Genomic DNA, 10,490 nt, shown 5'->3' with positions numbered 1-10,490 from the left:
ACAATCCAATTTCATCGAGGTATTGGCCCTCTGGGACTAATTTATAATTAATGATTTTTGTCAATGTTAATTTTTAAAGGTGTTATGCAATCTACAGGCATAAGCCCATTTTTGTAAAACATTAGCACTCTCTTGTTTTGAACTTTGCAATTGAATGTGAGTTATTTGATGGTCGCTAATGCTGAAAAGTTGACTTCATAAACGGGTTATCCATGTATGATAACCTTTCATAACTGATCTTATCAAATTCTCAACAAATCCAATTACTCTATGACCTCCATCAAATAAATCGAGAATCTATATTTTACGTTCTTTGCAGATTATTTTTTTACTCCATACTAGACAGGTTGTTTTATGTAATCTATTATTTCTCGGCAAGCCGTGTTCAAATACGCAGATCTTTTTTATCTGGATTTTTCGAAAACTTCACCTGTTGTGTACTTTGAATTTTTTGCTTAAAATTGAACCTTTGAAGTAAGTCTGTCTTCCTTCGTTTTGTTCAGAGCAGTGCTTATGTGGTGGCTGCTTTGATTTTGAAAAAAAACTTATATTAATTTCTTACCCTTTTCTGTACATGGTAAACAGTCAGTCTCTTTATAAAACATGTCTCTTTGCAGATATTGCCGCCATGCGTATTGAGATAGTGACTTCATGCCATATTTGCCTGTGTCGGGCATTTAGATGGAGTCGAGAATCGAATATTTGATCAAATATGGAAAATTTACTCGTTCTTCTGCAAACAAACATCCTGAATTTAAGCGTAGCCCTCTCTAGAACGATTGGATGTACTGTTTCACCTCATATGATACAATTTTACTTTCTTCCCAATTTTTATAACTCCGAGTTTCTTATAAGATGGCCTTCTTGCAGGTCCGTTCCGTTAAGAACCATTGATTTCGTGATGTGTTAGTTAGGGTTATTTTTAAAAATGTGCTCTTTAGAGGGATCAATGTTCCTGTCCTCCAATGAGGTAGTACTGCGTGTTGCATTCATGCTCGTATCTGTTATGGAGGCGGATTGAAACGGGACCCCTCGTTTGTTGCGGTGATTTTACTGATTTACCTGTGGTACCTGAAGCTTTAGTTTGAGACGTTGTTTTGTTTTAGATTTGAAGTAAAGTGAGTAAAAATTGAGGAACCTACTTGCGTGGCCATTGGATGCAGCGGGCGAATCTATTTAGGGGACATAAGTTTGTGGCAAGATTTGATTGGAATCGTTGAATTACTTCTTAATTTGCTTGTATTTTGGTCATTTGGGCTCGCATCTTGTTCGCAGAAAGGTTAATTATTTCTTGCGTCCTGAGTGTGAGTTGACATGAGATCAGATTGCCTACATACAAATGTAATTCTGTCTCGAATGCGGGAAAACGTGGCAAAAATAAGTTCTTCTTCGTTATTCTTCTTCCCTTTTGTTTCGGTTGGCAAAAAATGTAATCAACTAATCACATACAAGTGAGGAATACATTTAATAAAAAAGTGTTTTTCGGGTAAAAAAACGTCTGTAAAGGGTAAACGTTGATCAAAAGATTGCATTTATCTGCTATTTAAAGATTTGTTAGAACAATGACTTTTCTTAATTGATAAATTAACAAACAATAATTGAAAATCATTTAAGCTATACAGTTTTGATGCCTATTTGAACAAGGTAAGCAAATTTTATGGTTTTCATCTTGCGAGGTTCTCTTTTCTGATGCAGCCTTCAAATTTGAGCAAGGGCGAGTTTCAAAGTCTTGCTTGTACGGTTGATTGTTCATAAATAATATTGAAATTCCAGTTCTTGTCGGTTCCAGGTTTAATATTTGCTGGCTCTACGCGTCTTGTAAATCCGATGTATTAAAATACAAATCACTTCCGCAGGAGAAATTTTTTAAAAGTTCGAGAAAAATTAATCTAGTAAATTTTCACTTTTAGGCATTGATGTTTGTTTTTGTAAATTGACTTGTTAAACTTTTGGAGTCGAATGCAAGTTTTATGGATATGTCTTTTGTTACAATAATAACAATTGGTAAAATCAGATGCTACTTGTTTGGCGATTGGCCTTGTTCCTGATTGATCTATCTGGATATTTGCATTTTGAGATTTGAATTGTTAAAGAGAAAGATTTAGCTGCGGAAACGAATCTCCAACAGCTAATAATAAAAGTGTGAAACCACTCTGATTTGAACTGCATTCGCGATCCAAATGTTTTTTTTTCAATAGGTGTTTGTGATATGCCACCGTTTTTTTGTTTCAATTGAGAAATTCTTAATTGCTTTGCTTTCGCAATGTCAGTTGATATTGATCGTTTGTCATTTCAAACATTTGCCCAATTTTCCTTCATTATAAATCAGACACTGCTTGAGCCTACCAGCACAGTTGTTTTCGTTCTACTGATCTTGATTGAGAGTTTTAGTGATTTCTGTTCAATTGATAAGTCGTGTGTTGTAATTGCTGCAAAATAGTCAACATCTGGAGAGTAATGTGATTCTAAGTCCGGATCAAATCGGGGTTTAATTTGATTAACTTCTTTGTCTACATCATGTTCGTTCCCGTTTGTCTCTACATTACTGAGCCTAGTTTTTCTTTCTAAGGGTGGGTTTGAACAGTTTTTAACAAACTTTTGCAAAATTGTGTGCAAAACCGTAGCAATGTCAGTCAGGCCTTCCTTTGTGATGGGCTTTTATTCCTGTGCTCTGTGTGCCAGTCAAGTCCCCTGAAATGACTAAAAATTAGTTTTTCTGTGCAAAAGATTTCGTTGTGGATTATGGGCTATCAATTGCGATGCGAAGCTGGCAGATAAGAATTCACTTTTTCTTTGGATTTCCAATCAGTTGTTAATGACGACTATGAAGGCTGAATTTGATAACATTGTCTGATTTGAACACTCACGTTGAACATCAGTAGTATGAATGTTTCCTTTAAAAGCATTACCAAAGATGCTGGATTCTTTATCGCCTAGATCGTATTTCTATAGGGCCACTCATTATGGGGCCACTTTTTAGTTTTTTGCAATATTAACAATACTTCTCTGTCGCTTGTTATTTTTCTTACTTCGACAACTTTCCAAAAGGAAGTTTCCACAAGTCTTTCGTCCAAATTCATTGCCAACTGGTTCTATCACTTGGCACCTGTTTTTCCATGCCATCTTTGTTTGTTCATTATGGGTAAATAGATCCCTTCCTGATTGGGCTGGTGCATTTCTTATCTCTGCTCCGTAGAGGTTCCGCTGTCAAAGTCACTGCAGTCGGGGGTGTAACCAGGAGAGAATTAACCAAAACTCCTTCGCGAGCCAGTATTGCACGATTGAGACGTGTAAACTGTTGGTCAAACCGTAGTGGCTGTTCCATGGTCGCTTTTCCCCTAGAAATGTTAAATTTTCTCTAAACATTTTCCAGCATCGTCACCTGCCTACTGCTCGATGTGACATTTAAAGTTTTAAAATTTTATCCCACTAAAAATAATTTAAAAAATTTAAATAATCGCTTAGCAAGTTTATTTCAAGTACTGATTTCAAACGCAAACCCAAAACTAACTTTGAAGTATTTGAAAAAGATTTGAGAGCAATTTGATTTCAGAAGCTGAAAGGAAATCAGGTTTATCTGTTTTGAGTCAAATTTGATCAGATGTGGAATGCTTTTGTTTTCAAACATGGAAGAGAGTCAGTGTATGAGTTTAAATGTTTGAGTCAGTGTAATACAAGAGTCTCAATCAGGATAGAGTATATAAAGCAAAAGCTTCAGCAGCTTTGTACAACACATAAATTCCTGTCATTGACATAAGAATGCAGCTTTGATTTAGACTTTGGGTATACCTAAAAAATGAATTTTGTGCTTCTGATAGATATCGAGTCGTACTAATTTAACGAACGGTACGACATAATGACAACATATTTTTAACTCTTCTCCTACAAACTGCCGACTTTTGTTTTAAAAAATCTATGGCCAGAAGGTATTGCTATGTAGAAGGAGCTGCATAACTGAGTTCTGCTTTTTCATTCCAGAGCAAGTTTTCTTTGTTCAAATAAATATTTGATAAATATGGACATGTTGCACAAGAGCGTTAAACATCGGTTTCCGTTTATTGAAGTGTACATCAGACTAAACCTCAAAATTCAGTTTTTGGGGAAAATAGCCCATGAGATTGTAAAAATTAACTTTCAACTATCACGACAAAAAAAAACAAAAATCTCACGCATCCATTTTTAAAAAACTTTAGTTTTCGAATTTAATCTGCGCAAACTCAAAGAAGTCTTCATTTTTTCGAAACAATAAATCGTTTTTAATAAAACTTTTGGACTCATCATTGATACGAACGAACAACTAGACGGAAAACCATTTTAATCACTGGCATATGGCTCAATTGTTCCTCAAGTTTTGAAAAATTTTAAGTTCGTAAAACTTTGAGCATCGGAGATATCATTTATGGTTACGTTTGCTATAAATGCACCTTGTATAGGTTTGCGTTTTTTAAATTGGCCGTAATATCCTCTTATGTGATTCACTTCGATTTAAAAAATGTCTATTTTTTAGCTCTCTGATGCTCAAAATATATAGTTTTTTGATGAGGGGTCGCAAGGGTATTTAATCTTTAATTAGCAAGACTCTTTTTAGGCAACTCTTCAAAATTTTGATCTAATTTTTCTGTTTTCCTTCCTTCTTGTAAAAAATCACAACGCACAACTCGTGGGAATGTTCAAACTCCAATGTTTTGAGATTCATTATTTCGAAACAGAACTCCTGTTAATCAACTATATTCCCCAAAAAGAGTTTCATGAACTTCAATTTTGATCATGACTCTATTTTACTTCATGCAATTGGATTGTGATAAATCTTAGCTTTCTGGCTAGTCATCATTTTGGCATAGCATAGTTTCATTCTTGCACAGTTCCAGGCTTAATAATTTTAAATGTTTTTAGCAGGTTTCTGTGAATGTCTTAAACCAAACAAAACGAAATCAAATTTGAAATGTTTGGATAGTTTTTGCAAGATATAGCTGCTTTGTTTGTCTGCCTTGTTCATCTGTCATGTGCCGACAGTAATTTGGATAAAGCATGGGAACATTTTCAAGATTTATTTGACCAAAAAGTTTAAAAAATGCAAAGCAGATTTTTAAGTTCAAGGAAAGCAAAAAAATGGCCAGAAGAGATGATTTTGGGCCCCTGGTACAAGATGAACATTTTTATATCTCAGTATTCATACTAAGCCACACATGGAAATATTTCGTTCACAACTGCATTATGGTTTAGATGTCATAGTCAGGCAGTTCAGTCAACTCTTTTTTTCTCTGACAATAAAAGAAATTTTGCTAAAAATTGATAACGAAAACAATTATTTTTGGTTTTCTACAATAGGTCAACGTTGAGTTTGTCATATTTCATCTCCGTTTAGATTTCCTCCGATGCAAAAGTTTCGCTTCTTCGAAATACCTCAAGTATCGAAAAATAAACACTGATTTCTGTATTTTGTCATTTTGAGAACAATTGCATTTTGGAGAGTGCTAGCATTGCGCTCTGTTGGAGATGCACTGGCAGCTCTTTATCTCTGAAACCGAAAAGTATCAACTACTATAAATGGCTCTTTTCTGTTATTGCCACCCCACGTCCGTTTGCACCCCCCACTTATACATGTTATAGCATATTGGTTCCATTTCATACGCTAACATATACAATTATATACAAACGGCATTTCCAATTCAATTGTGCAGCCAAGTTTTGAAAGTAAGACGTATACGGTAATCAAATTTTGCTTATAATGTAAGCACACAAAAAATAGTCGTGCTTTTAATATTTTATCGCTTCTCTTTCGCAGGAATAGCTTTATACTACTAATGTTTTTTTGACAACCGGAAACAAAAATTCATCCATTCGTCTACCGGGACCGACTATTAATTATGACTATAATGAAGGACCTCTAAGGACCAAAAAGAACATATTTGGGGGGTGCAAATAGACTGGCTATATAAGGCTGGGGGGCAATAACAGAAAAGAACCCTATAAATATAAATTACTCATGGCCAATTACTTATGGTTCCTAATCATCACAAGGAGGCTATATGTGAAATTAAAAAAGCATCGCAACATCAAACTTGGAAATTATTACTGTATTAAATTGAAGTACTTTTGGCCGTTTTATGGTTACTCAGAATGCCCATCTGCGGTTTACTAATTGGAGAAGCCATATCCCAAATTATCAGTTATGGAAATTGACTTTACAGAAAAATTTTGGATCTTCCCCCCCCCAGTAATTAAGCACCCCCCATTTGTATAGGTTTGAACATTGTACGCATTTGAGTATATATACGCATGTATACGTATGAATTGATTAGAATTGGAAAACTTAGAACTTTTAGAAAAAAACTATTAGAGCGGAAGTTTGAAAATAATATGTGCATAGCATTAAGTCACTGCATATAATGTAAACATCAACCAAAAACCTGTTCCTATTGCATTTTTAATAATTACGAGCTGTGTAAAGGGGTGTAATACTATAATTTTTTTGAAAATTGTTGCATATATGGTTGTTGATGTATTATACCAGGAACGATATTAAGAGAATTAAATAACCTTTTCAGAAGGGTGCAAAACATTAATTTTTGGGCGGTGACTATAGGTTTTCATAATTTTCATACATAAATTTCATAAATAAATTTCATACAAATATTTTATACATAAATTTCGGCTATATAGGAGTGGGGGGAGCTAGCGGAAAAAATCCAAAAATTTTTGTGTCCGCAATAGCCCCGAAACTTGAGACTGAAGCGAATCATGGTACATATTTTTCAAAAAGTTGGCTCCCATGTTTTCCGTTCATGATTCAATATAAGAAGACTTAGGGCTAATGGTTTTATGTGATTTCTGCTGAAACATTATTTTCGAAGCAATAATTTTGGGATCTTGTAAGGGTTCTCCGGGTCTTTTAAATTTTCAAAACATACGTTGGAATCAGTACAATTGATTCTGTTATAACTGATTCTGTTCTGATTATTTTTTCCTTTTTTCCCACTTTGAAGCTGTGCAAGCTATGCAATGCTATTATATGTGCTACTTAATCAACCGCCTTTAAAACATAGAATGCTAATATTTTTAATGGTCTAATTTTTGAGTCCGTGGTTCGATTTATCAGATAAATTTGTTTATTTTAAAGAAGCTTTTCAAATTTGCTGTTCAACGTCTCAGACATCTAGTTATTATAGGCTTCAAAATATGATGTTTGTATACCTTCGCTTCTATCACGCATCCATAACGTGGAGCAGAGATATATTTTGGGCCAGATTTTTATTGCCTGATTTTGGGCTATTATCTGTTTTCAAATTCTTGATGAGATTCGATACGTTCAAATCGTAAAGCTCACTTTTAAAGCTTACTTATATTCTTCATAGTCGTTAATACACCATAGTTACAAACTCGTGAACAAAATTAGTCGTTAAAAAATTATTTTCGTTTTAATGACTATTATGCAACATTTTTTAGCCGCCGAAAAACAACAACGACAAAATTTATACAGATTTTTCATACATTATTCGAGATAAAGTGCTGTGTTTTCATAGCGAAGCACGTTTGAAAAATCGTTTTGCGGAGCACTTTTGTGCCGAGAACAAAAAATCATTATTTGATCGAATGTATCTGTTCAAAAAAGTTTATTTTGCTAGTTTATTTTATTAAATAACAGCGTGCAAAATGGGCGGCGGCGCTCAATCTAAATACCAAACTCATGTTTTCACCACTGAGAAACAGTTGTGGTGTAGTGGTTGCTACGAACCCTTCAAACAACCAGTAAAACTGGGTTGCGGGCACAGGGTCTGTGGACCCGACTCTGACAGAAAGTGTGCTGATGAAGTACTACAGAAAGGAAAATGTTTGGTTGCAAATTGTGGGTTTCAGCTGCCAAACAAGTTTGATAAGAAAGACTTCAAAAAAGCAGACTTGCGGGAGAAATCGGAATACGATCTTGCATTTCCACTCGATACAATTGGTGGAGAGTGGAATGAAAACGTACCATCCACTTCGCGAGGTAAAATGATTTTGTTTAGAAAAAAATGTAAATAACTATCTAATCATACTAAGCAATAACTTAACTTGTAGTAATGCAGTCCACTGAAAGTTGTGAAATGAAAATGGACGCTAGAATCACGCATGCTTGTTGTGAAATAATGACATCAACGAATATTTTTTCCGATAAGTTTTCCTACTGGTTTTGATGCCCTCTCGGCATCGTCCTTACCAATAAAAAACTCACTTAAATCGCTCTTATCTTAAATTTTGTCTCTAGCATCAATTATCTCTTAACATAATTTATTAAAAAAGGAAGATTCTTTTAAACTAACGAGTTTTTAAACGATCCTACCAAACATGCAAAGTCGTTTAAGATTCATAGTAATCAAACTAAATCCTGTTTGGTTTATAGAATGAGCAAAAAATGAAGATCGTTAATGAAATCTCATTGAACATAAAGGGCAGAGTATAAAATAGCAGGTACATACAAAATTTCCGAGCATCGTTTTTTTGTAATCCTGGTATCTTGAAATCTTAGTCGTCATACGCGAAAATTTCACATAAACTAAACGACTTCATGGAATTAATACCGCAGTTGGACGATTCAAAAACATATATATGTCAAGGACAACTCAGATTTTGTGAAAAAATTTATTTTTTTTTTGCTTTTACATACAATAGATTAATCCCAAGCACATCATTTCCTCAGGTCTGCTTTTTCCCACGTATTAAACTTCCCAAAGCGATGCAATAGGAAAACTCCCTTTATATGTAATACAAAGTAGAATTGTTGCTACTTTAACAACTCTTATCAATTAAAAAGAGAACAAATATGCTTCCTACTAATTTTATTTATCAGGAAGAATATAGTTCTCATTTTGAGTGGTAAGAGTCGTTAACGTAACAAAATTTCTTCTTTTTAACAAATACATTTAGAGTTAGTACTCCTATTGCAGCGCTTTGGGATAAGCTTAATATCTGGGGGAAAAGCAGAGCTGAAGAAATGCTGTGCTTGGGATTAATCTATTGCAATGTAAACGCAATAATAATTTAATTTTCCGAATTGTTTTTTTTCAAAGCTTGGTATGAACTTGATCAGGTTTTATGATTCAAGTGTGGTCATTGTATATATGCAATGGCAATACTTGAATCTTAAAACCCGATTATGTTCATACACAGCTTTGTCTTATATGTTAAACCTTAAATATTCAATCCTGGTGAGAGGTGTTCAATCCCTAAAATTATCAAATCCGTTCAGAGTTTATGTGGTTTATTCATTTTTGGACAAGCCGTACTGAACTTCATGAGCAATTTTATATTGCTACGTGCCGTGCAAATCATGAGCAATTGTAAATGCAAATCTCCCATGTAATATATTTTGCTCGCTTTATCGCCTGAAGTTTTGGTGGCGTAGAAAGAAGAAAGAAAGTCTAGGGAGGAGAGTTTTTGTAGAAAATTTGAAAAAAGATTGGCCCAAGTCTGACCATTGTAGAATCAGTCTGAAGACAGTCTGACGAGTCAAAAAAGTAACATGAATCAGTCTATGATTGATGAGGAATTGCATTTTAATGGCTCAGCACTGAACTGCACTTGGAGTTAGGTACGAGAAATGAACAAAAATGAAATTAGTGTCTGAAAACCATAGATTTAACAGTAGTTCGGTAAATTAACACAGCGCTTGAAGCAGATAGGTTTTGGATGACGTTGAAGTCCGATTCAACTCAACTTCGCGTGAACACATAATGTATCTTATGGCAATGCAGAAGACTCAAAGTAGAAGATCGCAAAAATCTTAAAGTCAGCATCAAAAGGTTGTGCTTTTTTAATTACAATATTAAATAAAATATCAAAAAAGGCAACCAATGTTTTTTTAAAAGAACATAATTAGAAAAAACGAAGCTGTCTGTTTCATATCTAGCAGCAAATGTTTTTTTCAAAAAAAACAAACGCTTTTTAAGCATATACAAGGAATCTTTAGAGTATTGAATTTGTTAAACCCGCACCTTGAAAACATAATGTGAGACAAATTATACTGTATTAACGAAAAACGGCACTTGAGAACATCCCCCTTGTTTCGCTATGAATTTCTGACAATATCGTATATCTCAAGGGCCTGATCAAAACATAAAACTGATAAAAAGGCAAAATAGCTCTTATTGTGAGTTGAAGGAATTTACTTATGAGCATTGTGGTTGCTTTTGTTCTAACTTTGTGTATAGTTTTGCCTCAGATTAAAAACCAAAGATTTTTACTTTTAATGAAAACACAGTATTTTCCTCGGCAAAAACTAAAATTTCAACTCATGCCTAAAATAACAAAAATTTGCCTACCTCTTGGTTACATTTAACTTATTCTTATCAGTTTTATGCTTTAATTGTTCCTACTAACGTATTTTTACAATATAAAATATATAGCTCAGTTATTGTTGATTGAAACAATTTTCATGAATAAAAAGGCTTCCATTTTATAAAATCCATATGCAAAACCGCTCCAAATATTTTTGACATTTTTCAGTTAACAAC

General features: G+C 34.0%; 2 protein-coding genes across 3 annotated transcripts in view; one reads left to right on the top strand and one right to left on the bottom strand.

Moving 5' to 3' along the window:
- The window catches only part of LOC142345962 (serine/threonine-protein kinase PAK 2-like), a 167,178-nt gene that overhangs the window by 15,007 nt on the left and 141,681 nt on the right, over window positions 1-10,490 (bottom strand). The gene's annotated exons all lie outside the window — the stretch shown is intronic.
- Window positions 7,547-10,490, top strand: part of LOC142345961 (uncharacterized) — a 51,731-nt gene continuing 48,787 nt past the window's right edge. For both annotated transcript variants that reach the window (XM_075398426.1, XM_075398427.1), the window contains exon 1: window positions 7,547-7,987. In XM_075398426.1, coding sequence (XP_075254541.1) covers window positions 7,654-7,987 — 334 coding nt within the window. In that variant the 5' untranslated portion in view covers window positions 7,547-7,653. The remainder of the gene's footprint in view (window positions 7,988-10,490) is intronic.

The sequence above is a fragment of the Convolutriloba macropyga genome, chromosome 9 (genome assembly GCF_964194025.1).
Source record: "Convolutriloba macropyga chromosome 9, txConMacr16.3, whole genome shotgun sequence".
NCBI classification, from domain to species: domain Eukaryota; kingdom Metazoa; phylum Xenacoelomorpha; order Acoela; family Convolutidae; genus Convolutriloba; species Convolutriloba macropyga.
Note: the sequence above shows the minus strand (reverse complement) of the source record. Positions and strands in the feature narration are given on the sequence as shown.